The 21,826-nt window shown below is 46.8% G+C and overlaps 2 protein-coding genes across 4 annotated transcripts in view; both read right to left on the reverse strand.

Moving 5' to 3' along the window:
- The window catches only part of NKTR (natural killer cell triggering receptor), a 38,903-nt gene extending 27,511 nt beyond the window's left edge, over positions 1–11,392 (reverse strand). For 2 of the 3 annotated variants that reach the window (XM_084754466.1, XM_084754465.1), the window contains exons 1-5: positions 11,257–11,392; positions 11,008–11,100; positions 2,673–2,747; positions 1,649–1,756; positions 725–769 (exon numbers count right to left, since the gene is read on the reverse strand). In XM_084754466.1, the coding sequence (XP_084610592.1) occupies positions 725–769; positions 1,649–1,756; positions 2,673–2,747; positions 11,008–11,065 (286 nt within the window). In that variant the 5' untranslated portion in view covers positions 11,066–11,100; positions 11,257–11,392. Of the gene's footprint in view, positions 1–377; positions 406–724; positions 770–1,648; positions 1,757–2,672; positions 2,748–11,007; positions 11,101–11,256 lie in introns of those variants that run through there. The other variant, XM_084754467.1, reaches the window with a different exon arrangement.
- A 5,253-nt stretch (positions 11,393–16,645) lies between these two features.
- On the reverse strand, positions 16,646–19,273 carry SS18L2 (SS18 like 2). The gene is made up of 3 exons (XM_084753407.1): positions 19,117–19,273; positions 18,911–18,987; positions 16,646–17,044 (listed from the first exon to the last, which is right to left on the reverse strand). Exons 1-3 carry the CDS (start codon positions 19,183–19,185, stop codon positions 16,957–16,959), a joined length of 234 nt encoding a protein of 77 aa, XP_084609533.1. The 5' UTR covers positions 19,186–19,273; the 3' UTR covers positions 16,646–16,956.
- Positions 19,274–21,826: the final 2,553 nt, after the last annotated feature.

Raw genomic sequence — 21,826 nt, forward strand, 5'->3', positions numbered from 1 at the left:
CTAAGGCTTTTTGGGGAAGTGCAGTAGTTAGACTTAATGAAACGTTACTACTGTAGGAATAAAATACAACCGCATAGTTCTAGTACACAAAAGAAAACATACAAACCTTTGAGGAAAGAAAAAAATACCAACTTTATTCAAAGAAACTGCTTGGTTTGGGGGGGAAACCACAACTAGATCTTTTTTTCCCTAATGTAGAACTAACAACCCATCGTAAAGAAACAAAGGCACAGATGCATGTATGGAGTCACATAGATTTTCCAAGTCTTCAAATAATATAGAAATCCAGGCACAACCTGACCAGACTGTCCGTGGATTTATTAGGAGGGCACAAGGGAGCAGAGTGGAGTTTGTGTTACTGAGCTTCGTTCTCTTACCTTTTCATTTTGCAAAAGACCACATTCTCTATAAACAAAAGAATATGTTGACAGTTTTAGGCAGGAAGATAGGAGTTTTCATGTATATAGTTGCCTAACCTCCATGCTGAAAAGTCATGTTTAACCTTAAAGTTAGCCTTAATTAATCTTGTCAATTAAAAGTTATATATTACAATATAATTTATCCCCAAACTCATGCAAATAAAGTATTTTCATGCAGCATTAGTTTCATGCAAAACGTGAACTACAAGTAAACCTCTTCTCATTAAAGTATATGACCAAACTTGCTTTATATCAGAACTGAAACAAAATAAAAACAAAAAACAAAAAAAAATACCAGGCCTTACCTTTAAAGTATCCACCATAAATTGATTCTCCACCTTTTCCATTTCCTGAAAACAATGAGCCACAGTGAAAAATTTAAATATTCAACACATAGTAATGATTATCTTTCTAACATTTGTTGTGTGCACACACACATGTGCACAACAGCGTGAGTGTGGAGGTTAGAGGACAAGCTGCAGGAGTGGGCTCTCTGCTTCCACCATGTGAGTCCCAGGGAGAGAACTCTGCTCGGCAGGCTTGTTCACACCTGCCTTTACTTGTGAGGACCTTGCCGGCTCCATTTGTTTTGAATTTGAGACACAGTCTCACTATTGCAGGTCAGGGTGACCTTAAGCTCAAAATTCCTGGTGTTGGGATTACCGGTGTGTGCCATCACCTGCCCCGTTAGTAATTATCACTGCAGTACTGGAGATTGACACTAGGGCCTAGTCCACACCAAGCAAGTGCTCTACAATTCCGCTACAGTCCCAGCCTAATAAATTATTTTTGATGGCCTCAATATGCTGAAGGAACCCTCCAGCCTTTTCATTGCTACACGCCCCCCCCATTATTCTAGGCACATTCAATTTACTTAATCTCTAAAATATTATGATAAATTCTATCATTAAGATTATCTCTATAACCCATGTATTTCAAGTATTCGCATCAAGAACTTTCTAGAATAGATGTAATTAGACAGTACTGTGGTGTTCACTGGAAGGTAATCTATCAGATCATTATAATGTCACTAAAATAAATTACATAAAATAAGATACCATAGTGTTTACTTTTTCACAAATTCTAGATATGTAACATCTGTTCATAAAACAATGATGCACACAATATTCTCATCAATATGTGACATGATTATTTACAATTAAAAGCAATAATGAGATTCTTTAAAAACTGATGGATGGATTTATTAGGAATATAACTTTTAGCTCTACCTTCACTGAAGTCCCCACCCTGAATCATAAAGTTTTTAACCACACGGTGGAATGTAGAACCTTTATAACATAACTTCTTCCCAGTTGTTTTCCCAAGGCCTTTCTCCCCTGGGGAAAAAAAAAAAAAAAGAAGTTTAGCTACAAACCCATCATTCCGTGGAAATAACCAACCAGCTAATCTGTGGTCAAATCCCTCCCATGTGCTGATACTCTGAGAGATATAAGACACACACACACAATGTATGTAGCACACAGACATGATGCACAAACCAAATAAATAATGCAAAGCAATATGTGTATTAAACTGATCCAGAAACAATTTTACGTGCTACAGGAGATAAGAATGGTGATTATTTCACTAAAGAACAAAGTCAAGGAAATGGGTTCAACCATAGGTTTTAAAATTTTAAAGTTTGGGAGATGGAGAGACGGCTCAGAGGTTAAGAGCACTGGCTGCTCTTCCATAAGTCCTGAGTTCAATTCTCAGCAACCACATGGTGGCTCACAGCCATCTACAGTGAGATCTGGTGCCCTCTTGGGGTGTGAAGGTGTACATGCAGGCAAAAAACACTGTATACATAATAAGTAAATAAACCTTTAAAAATGCAAAGTTTGCCATTTTTAATGTTTAACATTAACTATTTTTCTGCTTGGCTAGGGTATATGCAATGATGCATAATGAAAAGCAATTTTTTTTTATAATTTGAGGTGCTAAATTTATTTAAAGAATTGAAATTTGGATAACATTTTTCTAAGACATACTTTTAAAATGTCTCATTTGACAAACTAATATATCAAGATTGTATTACAAAGTAGATTCTTATCATTTTAAAATTATTTCTTGTTCCTCCTGTCCTCTTAAAAGAAATGCTTCCTTCATTTCATATGAAGTAACTATAACATTGTAGCTGTAAAACTCACTTCATGGGCCATTATATTTGTATGATGGTTCCTCTGCTTTAAAGCAGATACAGCTGCAAGTAGCCAGGCGTTGCCACTAGAAACACATTAAAAGCTCACTCACCTGAGCACAGGCATAGGAAGTTTTTGCATGTTTTTGGACATATGTCTGAGAAGAGCTGAAACATAATTCGACCAACTGAAAAATATGTGAGGGAAAACCAACAGTGAGAAAGTTGATAACACACCAACTTTTCTTTAAACAGTCCTGGAGATCAACCCCTCACACTGTTAGTGTTAAATAAAACCTATCGCTCTAGCACAAAAATGGTAGGGTCTGAAGTGTTTTTAACAGGCTTTCTTGTACATTAGACCTCTTTAATAGATAATTAACAATCTTTTAAAACATGTGTTTGTTTTTGCTAGGCTAAAGACCAAACCCAGTACTTCATGTACGCACAGTCTACACACAGTCCCAGCTCCAAGTGCTCTTCTTCAGGGCTATTTATGGGGCCTGTCAGGCCCTGTCAGAGATGAGCACATCCCTCCTCAGCCTCCTCCCTGAGCCAGTCGCCTCAACGGTACTCCTCACTCTTAAGGCTCACGCTGCACTCCCTGATAACCAGGGAACAGGCTGCTCAGAAGAGCCAATGCTCCCTACAGAATACAGCAGTGAGGATGAACAGGTCTGTATCTGAGCTCCTTTTCCCTGGAAAAGAGTTCTCAAATTCTGGTTTCAAGATTCTTTTCAACTGTTCAAAATGACTAAGCGGTTGATTATGTGTTTACATTTGTTAACTCATATATATAAATTAAAACTGAGACATTTCCTTAAGACACAGTCCACTAGCCCACAGGTCAGTGCAGTGAGATCTTCCTGAGGGAAAATCCTATTTTAGTATTATCATAAAGACAGTTCTGCCTGTACAGATCTGCTGAAAGAATATCAGTAAAAGAATATTTAAAAATTTATTACATTTCCTTTTACTTATTTGGGAAGTATGCACGTGTGTTGGAAGTCAGAGCACAACTTGCCAAAATGAGTTTTCTCCTTCCACTATGTGTGCTCCGGGGATCAAACTCAGAGGCCAGGCTCAGCAGCAGCCGCCCCTCCCCCTGGCCCTGAGAACAGCTTTAGTTTACCATTCCCTCCTAACCTCGCTCTACACAACCCTTTCCCTTATGCACATTCTACTTTTGTTGTTGTTGTTGTTTTTCCAGACAGGGTCTCTCTGTGTAGCCCTGACTGTCCTGGACTCGCTTTGTAGACCAGGCTGGCCTCGAACTCACAGCGATCCACCTGCCTCTGCCTCCCAAGTGCTGGGATTAAAGGCGTGCGCCACCACTACCACCCAGCTACTTAAAGACTTTGACAGAATAAATCAAAACTAACTGCAGATCGAATGTAAGTCCTGCTTAGAGCAAACAGAAACTGAGTTCTGCTGTTCTTACTAACAGTGTTAATCCATCCCTTGCTATCCTGTGTGTCCTCTGGGCACTCACTACACATGCCTGCCACGAGTAAGAAGAGCGGCCACTGCTCAAGCTGCTGAGGAAACTCTACTAAGTCAACACTCCACAACTGACGCCAACAAAGTCACAGTGTAAAACAATTTCAAAGCTGTAGTTGTTTCTTGAAGAAAAAGATGTACAAAGGAAACTAAAAGAAAGACTTTTAGGTACTGAATGACCAATGTGTGTCAAGACACGTCAGAATATTTCAAGAAGACCTTTAACACCAGAAACACAGAAATACTTTACCAGTGCAGTACGGATCTCTGCATCTACTCTCAGAAATGCCTGAGATGGCTGAGGCAGACATCAAATCCACAATCATAAGCTTTGCAAGTCAGAACACACTTATCTTTGGAACCATTGTACAATGTTTGCCTGCAGGATAAAAAGACATGAAACAAGCTGGGTGTGGCTCACGCCTCTAATTCCAGGACTAGGGAGGCGGATCTCTGTGAGTTCAAGGCCAGCCTGGTCTACAGAGTGAGTTTCAAGAGAGCCAGGGCTTACAGAGAACCCAAGAAACCAAAACAAACCAAACAAAAAACAAGGTCGGGTACTGTTACCTCGTGTTTAATCCCAGCACCCAGCAATCAAACGACAAAGACAGATCTCTGGATAAGGTAAAGACCAGGCTAGTCTACAGCGAGTTACAGATAAGCAGGGCTATGCAGAGATCCTGTCTCAGAAAAGAAAAGGAAAAGAGAAAAGAATGACACCCTAGGGCTTTCTTAGGACCACAGTACCCTATGCTTGCCTGCTTGCTGTTTTAGTTTTTTGAGACAGAGTTCCTCTGTGTAACAGCAGTGGCTCTCCTGCATACTGGCTACTTACTTGACCATTCACAACAATAACAAAATTATAGTTATGAAGTAGCAACGAAAATAATTTTATGGCTAGAGGTCACCACCACTTAAAGAACTCTACATACTAAAGGGTCACAGCATTAGGGAGGTTGAGAGCCACTGTCTTAGAGCAAGGGAGATGGCTCAGTGGGCAAAACCACTTAGACCACAAATGTGAAGACCTAAGTCTGAAACCCATGTAAAAATGACAGATGCAAATTAGGGACAAAGGGACTAATGTGACTTATGTGATGAAGTTCCAATCAAGGAAAGACCCTGTCTCAAGACAAAATATGGAAGGTGCCTGAGAATTGACACCCAAGACTGTACTGACTTCCACACATGCTGTGTATGTGTAGACCCACACACATCAGTTCACATGCATGTTACACACACATACACACCAGGATAAACACATTAACCCAATCAGGTTCCTACTGCATGACAGAGCATACGTGGTACACGCTCCACCACTGAAGTGCATGTCTAGCCTTCCATACTGAATGAAAGATCAACAAACCTTATCAGAAAAGAACTACCATAGCTTCTAGCTATAGAGACGTATAAAACTTGAGACTCAGTTCACTACATAGCAAAAAAGATGTGGAAATTGATCTCTGTAAAAACAAATGAGAAGGCTGGGCGTGGTGGCACACACCTTTAATCCAAGCCCTCAGGAAGCAGAGGCAGGCGGATTGCTGTGAGTCTGAGGTCAGCCTGGTCTAAAAGGGTGGAAAGTCCAGGACAATCAAGGCTACACAGAGAAACCTTGTCTTGAAAAAACAAAAAACAAATGAGATAACATTAACCTGAACTATGCTCACTAATGAGACAAACTGTAGGCTTTCAACAAATGGCAGTGTATTATTTATAGAAAATAGGTAACATTTGACACATTAGTTTTTGGAACATGAAACAGAAGGCATTCTGCAGGTGTGATCCCTGAAGAAAAGTACGTCAATGTGGTTCAGTAGGCTCTTTTCAGTGGCAAGGCATTAGCTTTGACCATGAAACAAAACAAACCCCCCCTCAAAAAAAAAAAAAAAACCCAGGATTCAGGGCAGGTGAGAAGGAAGAGGCTGGGGATGTAGCTCCAGAGGTAGGTGCCTGTTAGTGCACCTGATGCCCTGGGTCTGACTGCCAGTGTCAAAAGTCAAAGATAAAACAAACTGAGAATAAACTTTATCCTCTCAAAGTTTCAATAAACATGCACGCACCCACCCAGAACTTCTTTCATTAGCCTTCAAAACTTGCCCATCAACCCTGCCCTGCTTATACTTTGTGATAGGTGGTCTCCCTTATGTTGCTCAGACTGGCCTTGACCCTTGAACTCAATTTGTAGCTCAGGGAGACCCTAAACATACAATCTTCCAGTTCAGGTCAAACTTTTCAGAAAACTAAAAGAGGAGCTGCTGAGACATCTGGGCAAGTCCAAGCGCTTGCTCCAAGCCTGACCATCCGAGCCTGATCTCCAGGACCCACATGCTCAGGAGGACTGACTCCCTGCCTTTTGTCTTCTGATCTTCACATGTACGTTCCCACACACATTAAATACATAATTAAAAACATCTTTTTCACATCACTGCTGGGACAAGAGTGAATGAGAATACGAGTGCTACCCAATGGATTTTCCTCCCATGCCACCTGTTTCCCTAGCTGTTTATCTAATTGTGTTATAACAAAGAGTATTCTGTCTAATTAAATTGTGCTCAGTTATTCTCTCTCTCTCTCTCTTTTTTTGGGGGGGGGGGTTCGAGACAGGGCTTCTCTGTGTAGCCTTGGCTGTCCTGGACTCACTCTGTAGACCAGGCTGGTCTCTAATTCACAGCGATCCACCTGCCTCTGCCTCCCGAGTGATGGGATTAAAGGCTTGCGCCACCACGCCCGGCCTTGTGCTCAGTTATTAATGTACCCCTTTAATCCATGATACAAAACTATATTCATGAAGTTATATTCTTAGTAACTCTCTTCAACACCCTTATCATATTAGAACTATCACAGAGAAGTCTTATTAATTCATGAGCAATGAAAGAGTGGAGACTGTTTAAATGTATTAATAAAGGTGAGATATAAGGAACAGTTCTCCGGCTGGAGATATGGCTCAGAGGTTAAGGACGTAGACTGCTCCTCCAGAGGTCCTGAGTTCAGTTCCCAGCAACCACATGGTGCCTCACAACCATCTGTAATGTGACCTGATGCCCTCTTATGGCCTGCAGGCCTACATGTAGACAGAGCACTGTACACATAATAAATAAATTTTAAAAGAGACATTTCTCCTGTTCTCTCAGTACAGGTCTGACCTCATACTCTATCCTGAGTGTGAGTCTCAAGTTTAAAGAGTAAGGATCAAGGTAAGTAAACTCCCACACTATTGTCTTTAGAACCACAAAAGACCAAGGGCACAGGCATGCGCCTGGCATTACCCTTTAATTTCTTGATATAAATTTCAAATACTTTACACTGTTTTCTAAGGATATACTGTAGTGTTTTGTAAATCTTAAACAGGAAAGTAAAACATCCATTCTAAGGCAGGTGTGGTGGCGCACGCCTGTAATCCCAGTACTTGGGAGTTAGAGGCAGGTGGATCACTGTGAGTTCGAGGCCAGCCTGGTCTACAAAGTGAGTCCAGGGCAGCCAAGGCTACACAGAGAAACCCTGTCTCGAAACAACAACCACAGCAAAAAAAAAAAAACCAAAAAGCCATTCATTCTAATCATGTCCCCATTTTTATTGAATTTGATAAACTGCCAAGGGTTTATGATCTTTCTCTTGGGCCCACAGAAAGGAACCATAAAGCCAGTAAACCCTTTTAAAGAAATCATCCTGGGCCTAGGACCGCAGCTTAGTTGTCCAGTGCTGGACTAGCATGCACAAAGCCTCACTGAGTAGGAGCAACTGTTCTGGAACTTTGATCTTCTTCTTTCAGCTAGGATCCTAGACTACCCCACCATGCCTGGCAGAAGAATATCCCTATACTTAGGCATACACACTAACGTATTTCAAAGTAAAGAACCATGATGTAAACACCCTTGGACATGGTCAGAATAAAAATGACTTCTGTTAAGAGAACACATTGGCCTTGAGCAATGTAAGGCTAGCCTGGGAAACAGTGAGATCTGGTCTCACAATAAAAGGAAATGGCAATTCCAAACACAGAACTATTATGTTTAATAGTTAAAATATAAAAGAAGAGGTGGTCAGAATTTTAAAAAGGTCATTTGTTATCTATAAGTAACTTATTTTAAAATTTGATATAGCCAGAACTGGTGGAACACATTTTTAATCCCAGCACTGAGGAGGCAGATGGAGAAGGATCTGTGAGGCCAGCCTGGGCTATACTGAGGAGGCAAATGAAGAAGGATCTGTGAGGCCAGCCTGGGCTACATACTGAGGAGGCAGATGGAGAAGGATCCGTGAGGCCAGCCTGAGCTACATACTGAGTTGCTGGACAGCCAGAGCTATGTTAGAAAGACCCCATCTCAAAAAGAGAGATGGGGTAAGAGAGAAAAGGTTGAGCATCCCTATCCAAAAAAGTTTAATTCTTACACCATTTGAGTATCACACAATAGCACAAGTGACAAAGTTCTGCCTGATGAAGTAGCAGTCACAACACACATACACACCAACATTAAATTACCTTACGGCCATATATATATATATCATGTATATGAAACAGAAACAAATTCTCCCAAAACATCTTATATATGCAAAGGTTTGCAAACTTCAAAGCAAAATCTGAATTCTCAATTACTTTTTATCTCAAGCATTCTAAATAAAGGTTATCTAATCTATACTTAAAAAGCAAGCCACTTCTACATTCATGAGGTAAAGACAATCTCAGAGAAAATTAAATATTTTGGGCTGAAAGAGACTGAGGAACATCAAATTTTGTGGGATACATTTACACACACACACAGACACAAACACTCTTTACATTAAAAAAGGAATCAAGTGAGCAACAATTGAAGCTTCTGCTTTAAGAAACTAGAAAAGACAGGCTGGAGAGATGGCTCAGTGGTTAAAAGAACTGACTGCTCTTCCAGAGGACTTGCATTCAATTCCCGGCACCCACACAGTGAGTCACAACTGTCTGTAACTCCAGTTTCAGGAGATCCAACTCCTTCACACAGGCAAAACACTAATGCACATAAAATAAAAATAGGAAAGAAGAAGAAAAAAAAAAGAAACTAGAAAAGAAAAAACCAAAGCAAGCATTAGAAGGAAATGATTTTTTAAAAATTGATAAAACTGAAGAAGACAGAAAATATTCAATGACACTGAAGTGTGGTTCTTGAAAACTGACTTGGTAAGCCGCTAGGTGGACCAACTAAGGAAAAAAGACAAGAGGTGCACACTGTCCAAGAACGGAGAGAACTGGGTGCCTGTGACAAAACTCTAAGAATCATGACCTCAGTCTCCTCAAACACCGCTTGTTCTTGGAATGTGAGTCCCCCTGACTATCCCGGCTGTGCTGGACAAGGGCTCACTTTAAATTACTCACTGTAACTAGCTGTTGGTGTCTATTTGCCTCTATGAAAAACATGTCTTTGACATGCATGGCTTTTGTCCTTGTGACTGTATTCAGGTGATTCTTCTTAATCCTTGGAGTGGAATTTGTCTGATGCTCTGAATAAAGTTAATCTGTTTTGCCCTGTATTGACAGTAATTAAAATACACACTATGCTGTTCTCAATTCACACATCTTGATTTCTGTATCACCTCTGCTTATCAAATTACATCAGATACTTTTATCTGTGGTGCTGGAAATTGAACTTTGACCCTTAAATAAACTAGGCAAGTACTCTCCCACTAAACTATATTCCTGGCTGATTCTTAATTCTTCATTCCTGATCAGCAGTTAATTCATGTTCCAGAAAGTAAGCTGTGCAGCGGTGGTGCACATCTTTAATCCCAGCACTTGGAGCTCTGTGAGTTCAAGACCAGCCTGGTCAACACAGAAAAACCCTGTCTTGAAAACAAAATAAAACAACAAAAAAGATAAAACTAGAAGACGCCCTTTAAAAAAAAAGAAAGAAAAAGACAAGACATTAAAGTCAAGATTGTGTGGCCATGTCAAACACTTCCTTTTCAAGGCTGGTAACTGCCGTGTTGGGGATCAAAGCCAGGTCCTTGGTCATGCTAGGAAAATACTTCCAAGTTACACTCCTAATTAACCAATTATTGCTGAGTATGCTCATACCTTGGGTTTGCAAAAAATCTCAAGAACAAATTTGGTAAATGATGAATAAACTGCAGATCCAGTAAGGGTTGAAGTGTTAAATGGGAAAACCACAGCTCCTTTGTTTGGAGCCCTATCTTCCTCTATCGGGGTCAAGTGCTCCTTCTCTTCCCTCTACTCCAGCCACACTAGGCTCTCCGTGTTCCCGCAAAAACACAAGTGCTGTCACGGAGCCTGAGCTACGTGGTGTCAATACCAAGCATGGTTCTCAAACACAGGCACACTATTCAGTCTCCCACCTACTTAAAAAACGTCATCTTCTGCAGAGGACCTCTCCTCACCACCTCACTAAGACAGCACTAGAGGGAATGGCTTTACCCCTTTGTTTACTTCCCGTCTTCTTCCAACAGGATGTAACTTTCAGTCAGTGCTGTCATTCCAGAGCCTAGGACAAGCTCTCCTGACACTCTACAACATAAAATGTGGCACACACCACATACCCCCAAGTAAAATGTTTACAACTCTGCGCCTTGAAACAAGCACTTCAGGAAAACGTGTGTAAGTTTGTACATGTGTATATATCTTTACGCTGTGTACATGTATGCTTACATGTGTGTGCATGTGTGTGTATCTGCGCATTAACGAGTGGCCGGAACACTGTGGAACTCCCACCATAAAACACCACGGCTGCAGCGTATGCTCGCTGCAATTCCCGGGCTACAAAACACACCCGAGCCGCTCTGTCCCCCTAAGCCGCCTTTCCAGGAGTCAGGACATTCTAGGCGAAGACTCTCGAGGGACTCAAGTCGGAAGGCACCGCGCACGGCTACTCCGCAGCTGAGCTGCAGCGCCGAGGCGGCCGGCACCCGCCGCCCGGGCCCGCCCCGCCCCGCCCCGCCCCGCCCTCAGCACGCCCCGCTCACCCGGCTCCCGGTTGATCTCGATGTCGAAGTGGCACTGCGGCCGGTCCTGGGCGCCCATCGCGAGCGCGGCGGCGGCGGCGGCGGCGGCGGGAGCTGCGGACCGGGAGGAGAGCGCTGAGGGCGGGCGAGCGGGCGGGCGGGCGGGGCCGCTGGGCAGGGGCGCGGCCGAGGGGAAGGAGGGAGGGAGGGAGGGAAGGAGGGAGGCCGCCCGCCCGCCCCGGCCTCCCGCGCTCCCGGGCAGAGCCTCACCTGGCCGCACAGCTCCGGGTCAGCGCAGGAGAACGCCCTGCCAGCGCCGCCGGAGCCCAACGTCACCAACGGAACGCCACCTCCTCCCGCCCGGGGGGGGTCCACGCCAAAGCTCGCGAGACTGGCGGCGTCACGGAAGAGTCCAATCTCGTGCCCCGCCCCTCCAGGATCGGCGGTCCAATCCCGAGCGCCCGGATGTGTGCGGGCATCGCGAGACTTCGTGCTCTCGGGCCCGCGAACGAAGGCGGTGCGGAGCCGAGGCTTCCGCAGACTACGTGGCACTCCGGCCGGTCTGGCGCGCCCGGTTGGGACGGGCTTCTGTACACCGCGGTCACGCCGTTTGTCTCGCGTTAGATAGACTCGCGGGAACCGGTTATTCCTCACTTACGCCTGTCAGGCTGAGGCAGGAGGCTGGCCGCCAGCTCGAGGCCACCCTGGGTCACTGAGACTTTCTCGGAAACCAAACCCCGAGCCGCGGCGTCCACAGCGCAGCTCCGGCACGGGGGAGGTGAAGGCAGGAGACGCACAAGCTGGAGGTCAGCCTGGGCTGCCCGACCGGGGCTCCTGAGCGACGGCCCAGCACTGGCTGAGGAGCCGGGCTCAACTCCGAACGCGAGCACCTGGCCATGCACACTGCGCACAGACATGCACGCCGGCACCTGGCCATGCACACTGCACAGACATGCACGCCGGCACCTGGCCATGCACACTGCGCACAGACATGCACGCCGGCACCTGGCCATGCACACTGCACAGACATGCACGCCGGCACCTGGCCATGCACACTGTGCACAGACATGCACGCCGGCACGTGGCCATGCACACTGCGCACAGACATGCACGCCGGCACGTGGCCATGCACACTGCGCACAGACATGCACGCCGGCACCTGGCCATGCACACTGCGCACAGACATGCACGCCGGCACCTGGCCATGCACACTGTGCACAGACATGCACGCCGGCACGTGGCCATGCACACTGCGCACAGACATGCACGCCGGCACCTGGCCATGCACACTGCGCACAGACATGCACGCCGGCACCTGGCCATGCACACTGTGCACAGACATGCACGCCGGCACCTGGCCATGCACACTGTGCACAGACATGCACGCCGGCACCTGGCCATGCACACTGCACAGACATGCACGCCGGCACCTGGCCATGCACATTGCACAGACATGCACGCCGGCACCTGGCCATGCACACTGTGCACAGACATGCACGCCGGCACGTGGCCATGCACACTGCGCACAGACATGCACGCCGGCACCTGGCCATGCACACTGCGCACAGACATGCACGCCGGCACCTGGCCATGCACACTGTGCACAGACATGCACGCCGGCACCTGGCCATGCACACTGTGCACAGACATGCACGCCGGCACCTGGCCATGCACACTGCACAGACATGCACGCCGGCACCTGGCCATGCACATTGCACAGACATGCACGCCGGCACCTGGCCATGCACACTGCACAGACATGCACGCCGGCAAAACACTCAAAAACCTTGACAGGTGTGTGAGCGATAACACACACCTTTTAATCTCAGCACTCTGGAGGCAGAGACAGGTGCATCTCTTGAGTTTGAGGTCAGCCTGGCCAGTCAGGGCTACATAGGCCCTATTTTAAGAGGAAAAAAGCACATATTAAAATATATGTTGCCTTTGGAGAGATGGCTCAGCTGTTAGAGCGCCTCCTGAAAGCTGGTGTAGCAGCACACACTAACCACAGCACCCACCCACACCAGGTGGCTCAGGACCACCTGACCTCAGTTCTGGATTCCAGCCAGTGTAGCACCCTAGGCCCCCCAGACACAGACATAGGGCACATAAACTCTTGGAGACACATCCACCTAAGTTTTAAAATAAAAACGTAAAAAACAAGCCGTAGCAGGTTTGGAGGGTTGGTTCCCGCTTTGTCTTCAGTGTTGGTGGGCAGCTGCTTCTGTCAGGTGTCACTTCCAGGATCGTGTTGACCTTAGCAGTCCAGGCCCCGGTCTATGGAACACGAGGGGTCAGGACACAGATGCCTTGGTAGGAAGACACACGAATGCTCTGAACAGAACCCTTGTCATATAAGGTGGCAAACACTTTCTCACAATCTTGGCCCTGCCTTCTCCCTGCCTTTGACTGTTTTCTGCCAGAGGTTTCTATTTTATTTTTTAAAGTCCTTTTATCGATGAAAAAAAATGTTCTTTCCTAGAGCTAACATTGTAGGAGTTTTATATTTTTGTTTGTAAAAACTTTATTTTGGGGACAACAGACTTATACCACATTGCACTTCCCTTTCCTTCCTCCAAGTCTTCCCATAAACCCTCCTTGTTCTCCGTCAAATCCACGGCCTTTTTCACTAATTGGTGCTACATGTATCCCTAAATACAACCTGCTCTGCCTGTTACTTGCAGTATGTTTTCAGGGCTGACCACTTAGTGGGGTCTTCCGGGAGGACTGTTTCTCCCAAGCTCATCGTTCCTCAGTTCCGTGTTCAGCTTGTGCCTCGGCAGTCACGTTGGTGAGGTGTACTAGAAGACAAAATCTTGACGCAATCTTACAGCAAACGGCCTGATCCCGTGGCTCTCCACAATCTCTTTGTCCCTCCCTCTACAGGAAGTGTTCCCTCAACCTCAGGTGCAGGAGTTGTTTTATAGATGTATCTGTTGGGAGTGGACTCTGCAACTCTTGAGTTTCAATTGGTTGTGGTTTTCTGTAACGGTCTCTGCTTATTGCAAAGGGAGGAAAGAAGGTCCACCTTGATGGGTCAGATGGAGAGGGTGTGGCCCGACTGGCATGGATACAGGAGATGGACATCAGCACGTACTCATGGGGTATGGATGGGAGGAAGCTCAGGACGAGTTAGCAGAAGCAGATGGCATGGGATGGAGGCTGGGAGGTAATGGAAGGTAGTCAGGGGATTAGTATCTGCCCTCCCCCAGGTGAACCAAGGCCATTCTAAATACAACAGGTGTCTGTGTCTTTGATTGATAACGGGTTAGAAAATACCACCGTAATAACTATAGCCTAATAATACTTACTAAGCCTTACTTTTAAACTTACATCAACAGAGGGATAAGAACTACACTAGACCCTGGAGAAGAATGTCCACCAAAGCTTGTTATTTTGGTGGTCGGTTGACCCAGCATTTTGTGGTTGGTTTGTGCTTCTGAACTCAGAAATCCCTGGAGGCTGGGATGTAGCTTAGAGTGTGTGAGGCTCTGCGCTCCATCTGCACCACCAGAGAACAGCGAGAGGAGGCAGGGGAAGAGGACAGAGAAGGGGAGGGGAGAAAAAAATGGACGTGTGTAGACTCCAAGTTCAATAAAACATTCTCCGTTTCCATCTGGGACTTGACATTTTTTCTTTTGTGTTTAAATCTAGTCTTCATGTGTCAGCTATGGTGGGACTCACAACTTGGAGGTCGCAACAAATGTCCACTTGTTAAAGACAATGTTTTTAACCCATGAATTGCTCGGCTTTATGACCACATATAATTATCAGTGCCATGCTGTTGCTTTTATACAATTGTAAAACTTGCACTATCTTTACCATTTTTAGGCCAGCTCTAAGTGCAGTTTAGTGACATGAAGGACATTTTCCTTATGGTGTAGCCGTCACCATCAACCGACTTAGATAGTTTGTTACATAGAATAGCATCCTCGAGCTCATTCCCCTCGCCTTTCCCCCGCATGCACAACCACGCTTCTCCCCGTGCATAGAGCACACTGTTGAAGTTCTACTGTGGTTGTCAACTTGACTGCGTCTGGAAAAACTAAACTTAAGCTGGTGGGCACTCCTGTAAGTTTTCCCAATTGGGCTATTTCAAAGAGGAGGAGTCACACTAATCTGAGCCTCACTTTCTTGTGGCTCTCAGATTAAAAGGCACGGAAGGAGGAAGCACTGCTTTTGCCTGCTTGCAGCCTACCACGAGCCGGTTCGTCTCTCCTACGGGCCAGTCATTCCTTTCTGCTTGTTGAGGCTTCCCACAGAGACAGACGACCAGCAGCTCCAGGACTCTTCAGGCCTCAGTGAAAAACTGCGATAGCTGAGACCCCGGGCTGTGGCTGGTCTTTGCTACTTTGTGGGTTCTTCTTTTTCCTACCCTTTATTTCCCCCTCTATCACTAGATAGGAGAGAAAGAAGGACAGTGAGAGAGCCTTGAATTTGATTTCTTTCTCTTTCTTCTTTAAACACGACTAACAAGCCGCAGCCAACTCCCTGAACCACCGCCAACCCTGCCTCTTGGGGCCCTAGCATTTATATACACTTGGGAAAGCTCGCCGAATTCCAAACGTCACAGTCTCAGAAACTACCTTCAGCTGGGAAAACCCATGCCTCTCCTAGAGCACAAGTCATAGTCAACTTCTTTGGACAGTCTGAAACAGCCCTACATCCCCAAATCTGGAGTTAAAACAACAACAACAACAGCAAAATCCTTATTTCTGTGTTGTTGTTTTTTTTAAAGAAACCAAAATTCCAGAATTGTCACTGCTTCCAGCCTCATGGGCTGAGCAACTGATTTTCAGTCTTTCAGAGAGTAAGCCAGTGAGCCACTGTCTCCCAAGGCCTCTGCTTCAGCTGCAGGCCCCAGGAAGTCCTGCCCCGACCTCCCCTCATGACGGCTTGGGAGCAGGACATTGAAGCCAAACTCTTTCCTCCACAAGGTGCTTTTCATCATGGTGTTGTATCACAGCCACAGAGAACAAACTGACACAGATGGTTCTGTCTTTACAGTTGGCTGGTTTCACAGCACAAAAGCAAGATATATTTAAGTTCTTCCATGTTGAATATCAAGCTTCCAAGTAGGAAGGAAACAAGAGGGGAGAGATAGGGGTGAATACGATCAAAGCATATTACTTAATGTAAGAAAATGTCATCATTAAACCTATTGTGTATATGCTAACAAAAACATTTTCCCATGCCCGGGCGTGGTGGCGCACGCCTGTAATCCCAGCACTTGGGAGGCAGAGGCAGGCAGATCACTGAGTTCGAGGCCAGCCTGGTCTACAAAGTGAGTCTCGGACAGCCAAGAAAACACAGACAAACCCTGGCTCAAAACAACAAACAAACAAACAAACAAACAAACAAAACCCAAAAAAACATTTTCCCTTTTTCAGGGTTGCATGTGGCCTAGGGTGACCTTGACTCCTGTCCCACTCCAACGTGTGCCTATGCTGCTTACTAGGTGGGTTTTTTGTTTGTTTCTTTTTTCCTTCTTAGCTGGGAACACTCCCTTTGCTTGATTGTTTTCAGTGTGTGTAATTCAGCCTCAAGCAAGGACACCTGCCTCAACCTCCCTCCCCACAAAGAAACCGTGTACAACCTAAGAGAAGAGTGAAAGAGGAGCAGATAGGGTTGTGAGGATGGCATTAGTTAGAGAGGGACATTTCAGGATGCTGAAGTGCACACCATTTATTATAACGTTTTCTGATAATTAAGAAGCACCCCTGGTTTACTGACAATAATGGCACTGCTGTCACATACCTCAGGTCCTTAGAGTTTTACCGTGGGACCTGCTTTATTACTAAAATATTTACACTAAGAATATAGTGGAGTCAGTAGCAGCTTTCTTCACAGTGTAAACTGAAGCACAGGCTTTCTGCCCATGTCCTACGTAGCTCGGTTGCTACTGATTCTGTCTCTGTTTCACAGGAGAAGGGTTGCATTCAGTCACGCTCAGCACGGCCTCCCGGAAGGCTACTCCACCACCTTTGTAAGGCCACTTGTGTTGGCATCTGCGATGGTAGCTAAGTAGATGAGATTTCTATGCAGCACGTGCTGGTACCTACGGGTGGAAGCAAACAGTAGAAGCTTGTTTGTATTCACCACGCAAGCCACAAGAGAGCCTACCCGCTGCAGTGGAATGGCTGCTCAACTGACTGATGGCACAGGCTACCAGCCCTTTTTATTTTTGGAGACAAGGTCTTCCTATATAGCCCTGGCTGCCTCCAACCTCAGAGATCCACCTGCCTCTGCCTCTCCAGGACACCACTTGGCTTCCCCAAGCTTCCTGTTTAACTTACCTTCTCATCCGTTCCCACTTCTCACTCCACGTCTGCCCCTGCGATCAAGCAACTAGGATGGTCTCGTGGACTACAACAGCCATCTCCTCTTCCCCATGATCTACTTTGCAGGCCTGCTTTCTGCTACGGAGTTGAGGTGACCACAGCAGCTTAAATCAAGGTCCTGTCATGCTGTTCTCAAAGCCTTCAAGATGCCGTCTCACTCCTGTGTCTTACGTGATGGGGTCTCCGGTTATGCCCGCATTCTCATCTCTTGGTTCTGAGGAGACCCAGCACCTCACGCTGCCTTGCTTACTTCCGGGGCCGGCCTGGCTTCACTCAGTGTTGCCTTATTAGAGACGCCCTGCACTCTGCCTCCCTCCCACCTATCCTGCCTGGTTTCTGCAGTGCTGGAACTGAACCCAGGACTTCCATGCACAGAAAGCCCTCTACCACGCCCCTGACTTCATCCTGCCCAAGGCATGACATGCCTATTGTATGTCTTCCCTCTGGATTCCAGAGTCTAGAACGTCAGCTTCCCAAGAGTAGGAATCTTTCATGCTGCTTTTCCCCAGGTTCACACACTGCCTTCCAGCCCATAGCACCGCTGCTGGGTGTGGTGGCACATACCTTTAGTCTCAGCACACAGGAGGCGTGGCGGGGGGGTGGGGGGGTGGGGGGGTGGGGGGGTGGGGGGGTGGGGTGTCCTACGACCAAGGTGAGCATGTGACACAGCAAGTGTTAGCTGCTTTTTTGTTTAGGAGTCATCAGACATGGGAAGCAACTTTTACAATGTTTAAAAAAAAAACAGAATAGGAGATTTGTAGTACTTTCCTATCTTTGCACAGGAGTCAGCATGCCAAGGAGAATGTGCTGTAGGCATTTTCTAAAGCTGAGAATGTTTCTACAAACTGTAAAAAGCAAATCATCAAATGTTGGAGTCAAATATAAACACCTCAAAATGGCATTCTGCTATTCCATTAAGATACTTGTAGAAAGGTTGTAGGTGACTTTTTTTTTTTTTAAAGACAAGGTCTCTCTGTTTTAGGCCTGGCTGTCGTGAACTCACTTTGTAGACCCAACTAGCCTGGAACTCAAAGATAGGCCTGCCTCTGAGTGCTGGGATTAAAGGTGTGTGCCACCACGCCTGGCTTAGTGATTTTTTTTTTAGGAGGCACAAAAATTATGGCACTTTTAAATATTTAAGTAACAATAAAACATTTTCTGTAAAAATGGGGCCTATTTCTTAGGAAAAGCTCTCAGATTCTGTTTCTTCTCATTCTGATAGCCAATAGAGAACACATTAATTCTATCCTGAATTAACCTTTGTTGTTCGTGTGTATCTCCCACAGACAGCAAAGGGGCCACGGCTCTAACCTGAACCTAGCTTTCGGATGCTTCCCCCTGTGGTCAGTAGACAGGACTTTATGTGGAAAAACTCCAGATTCTACCAACTGTCTATATTGCCTTGACTCGCAAGTAAATAACCTTCAGCAGGCGGGAGAGGGAGGTGAGCGAGTCTTACTATGTAATCCCAGCTGGCCAGCCTCCGGCCGCAGCCGGCCCAGACCTAGGGTTACAGGCATGCAGCACCCCCTCTCCCCTCGGCGCTCCAACACCCAGGACTGCCGCGCCCCCGTGCCACTTACTGGACGCACTCGTTCGCCCGGCCCTTGTTCTGGTACTCCACGATACAGCGGATCAGCTGGTCGTTCTCCTCCAGGAGCTGAAAGACGTGCGAAGGGGGAAGCGCAGGGTGCCCTGAGGCGGGGGTCCTTTCCCGGCCCCCAGCCTGCCCCCACCACGGTCCGGCCCTGCAGCTCCAGCACCAGGTCTCCGCCTCCGGGACACTCACCCGCTGTATAATCTCCTGGTTGACCTTGGCCTTGCCGCGTAGCCAGTCAGGAGCAAAGATGACCGACATGCTTGACAGTAAGCTGGGAATCCCCTAGGCGGGAGCAGCCAGGTCGCGCGCTGCTGACGCAAGCCTGCGCCGAGGCGTGCCCCGCCCCCTGAGGGGGTGGGGAAAAGCCACAAGAGAATCGACGCTGATTGGGTGCACCTGTGGGGCGGGGCGTAACCTGTGATTGGACGCGCCCGGCTTGCTATTGCGTAGTCTGTGACGGAACTTGGTTGATGATAGATGGCCAAGGGCTGGCTGGTGTCTCTGTATCCTGGCTCCGTGTTCCAGTGCGGTGGGACCCGAGGGTGCTGCCTCCTTAGCTTTTCTCTTTTCCCGAAGATATATGAATGTGCCCAGATGCTCTCTGGGAACCAAGAACATGTGTATCAGGGGTGTTGTATGATTATTAATATTTAATATTTATTATTATATTAATAAATAATAAACCAAGGAGTAAAGCTGGTTACTCCTTGATCAGCTTTATACTCAAATAACCACACAGAGAGACTAGGATGTATTTAATTAGCCTAGAGCACAATGATGAACAATAATTACTCCATCCTAAACCGCCAAGCTAGTAGAATTTCCTCCCACTCAGATTTCCCACACCATACTCGCTTTTTACTCATATCCTAGGTCTAGCTCATTTCTCCTAGTGTTTCCTGGTCCTCTCCAAGTGCATTCCTCCTGTTTTTCCTGCTTTTTCTCCTCCCCTCACTGGCCCAGGATGTCCCACCCTATTCTCTGTTATTGCTCGGCATTGGCTAGTTGGCTTTTATTGGCAATACAGAGAACAAATGGTGACGTGTTTACACAAATTTAAGACAGGAGATACTTAGAATAAACACCACAGTGCAGTCCAGATTGAAACCAGGCAGTGGGGTAGAGAAATTACCATATGAAAGAACAAAGGCTAAACTGTGCACAGTCCATATGAACATTATGCCACCATAGGGGCTAGTTGTCAAAAACCGGGGCCTGCTCTTCTAGAGGACCAGAGTTTGACTCTCAGCACCTATACACACACACTTGTAACTTCATCTCCAGAAGATCTATGGCCTGTGGGCACACAAACACCTGTGGCAAACACACATGTGCACATGAATAAAAGCGTGTTATGAAATCATATTGATTGCTTGTTGCTACCCATATAAAGTGCTATTTTCTCCATTAATGCATTTTTCTCAAGTCCTATTGGCCAGCAATGACCATCACACTCTGAGCCAGGGCGATGTGACTTTAGAACTTCATTTAAGGGGGAGATTTTGAGGACCTCCCTAGAATTTGCGGGGGGGGGGGTTCCCCTGCCCTAGAGCAGGTTTGCCTGCCCCTATCCAGGCTTATAAAGCACCGTCTTCTACCTCTTTCACAAGCATGGGGGTCCAGTGAGAGAAGTTGGGATGATCTGCTTGAGGTGGGGTCAGGACTCAGAGCTCCTTGCTTCTCAAATTCCCTTCCGAGACTCAAATCTCCCAGGGATTCCACAGAAGGGAGGATGGGCAGAAGAGGAGCCACGGAGCCGCCAAGCGCAGGGTGGAGACCTTGCTCAGTAGCACTCTGCCCTCAACAATTCCAGTTTAGACAGTAGAGGAACGATCTTCACAGGAGGTGGTGTGGAAGAGGGGCCGGTGCAGGGAAGAGCCTCACAGAACACGACTCTGAACTTCCTCCTGGGAACCACGCGTGTTGTTAGGCAGAAGAGTGGTAAAGTGTGAGGTGCGCCTGCGAACTTCCCTGGCAGCAGTGCGATGAAAGGCAGGAAGGGCAGCTGGGTGGGAAGAGCAGGTAGAAGGTGGCCACGGGTGTGCACCCCAGAGGAAACGGATACTGCTGTGAGAGTAACGTGCATTTGAGGCAGCAGACTTGGTAGGCCTCAGGGACTGAGTGGGAGCATGATGCAGGAAGGCTGGGCGGATGGTGCTCGGGAGTTCCAGGTTTGGCATCCGAGAGAGGTGCAACGCATTTATGGAGGTGGGGAACAGGTGTCGGGGAGCCAGACTGAAGGCAACAGAAATGTAGTCTGAGGTCATCCCATGTGAAAATACTGAACCTCATGGCTGGCTGTTGGGTCTGGAACCATGAATAGGTCTGGAGGGAGAGAGCTGTGAGGAACATCACTTTAGCAGACTGATCTGGATGGTGTACAGGGTTAGCCTGCCTAAGGAGCGTGTGACAGCTTCCTGCAGGCAGAGGAGAAGAAGACACAGAACGCGTGGAAGGAGAAGGGAGCTGTGAGGGGACAGGACGTAAGGGAAAACAGAGAGTGACCAGTGCTGAAAGGACGAGTAAGGTCAGACTAGGTCTTTGATACGATAGGCAGAAATCAGAATTGCAACGTGCTCAGATGTGGTGGGAAAGGTGAGGTGTGGAGTATCCAAACACTGACCACGTTATCCAGGAGGATGGGCCGAACGGAAGGCAACGTGGGGGAAGCTGGAGGAAGACTAGCCGACACACATCCAGCAGCCCCACACATCATCACCTTTATGGTCACTTGCTCTTCAAGGAAGGAAGCTTCCAGAAGGGCAAAAACAAGCGACCTAAAGAATGGGAGATGGGGGTGTGGCCTGAGGGGGATTTCAAGATGGGGGTGTGGCCTGAGGGGGATTTGGAGATGGGGGTGTGGCCTGAGGGGGATTTCAAGATGGGGGTGTGGCCTGAG

This window comes from Acomys minous (assembly GCF_964271855.1).
Source record: "Acomys minous genome assembly, chromosome: 13".
NCBI lineage: Eukaryota > Metazoa > Chordata > Mammalia > Rodentia > Muridae > Acomys > Acomys minous.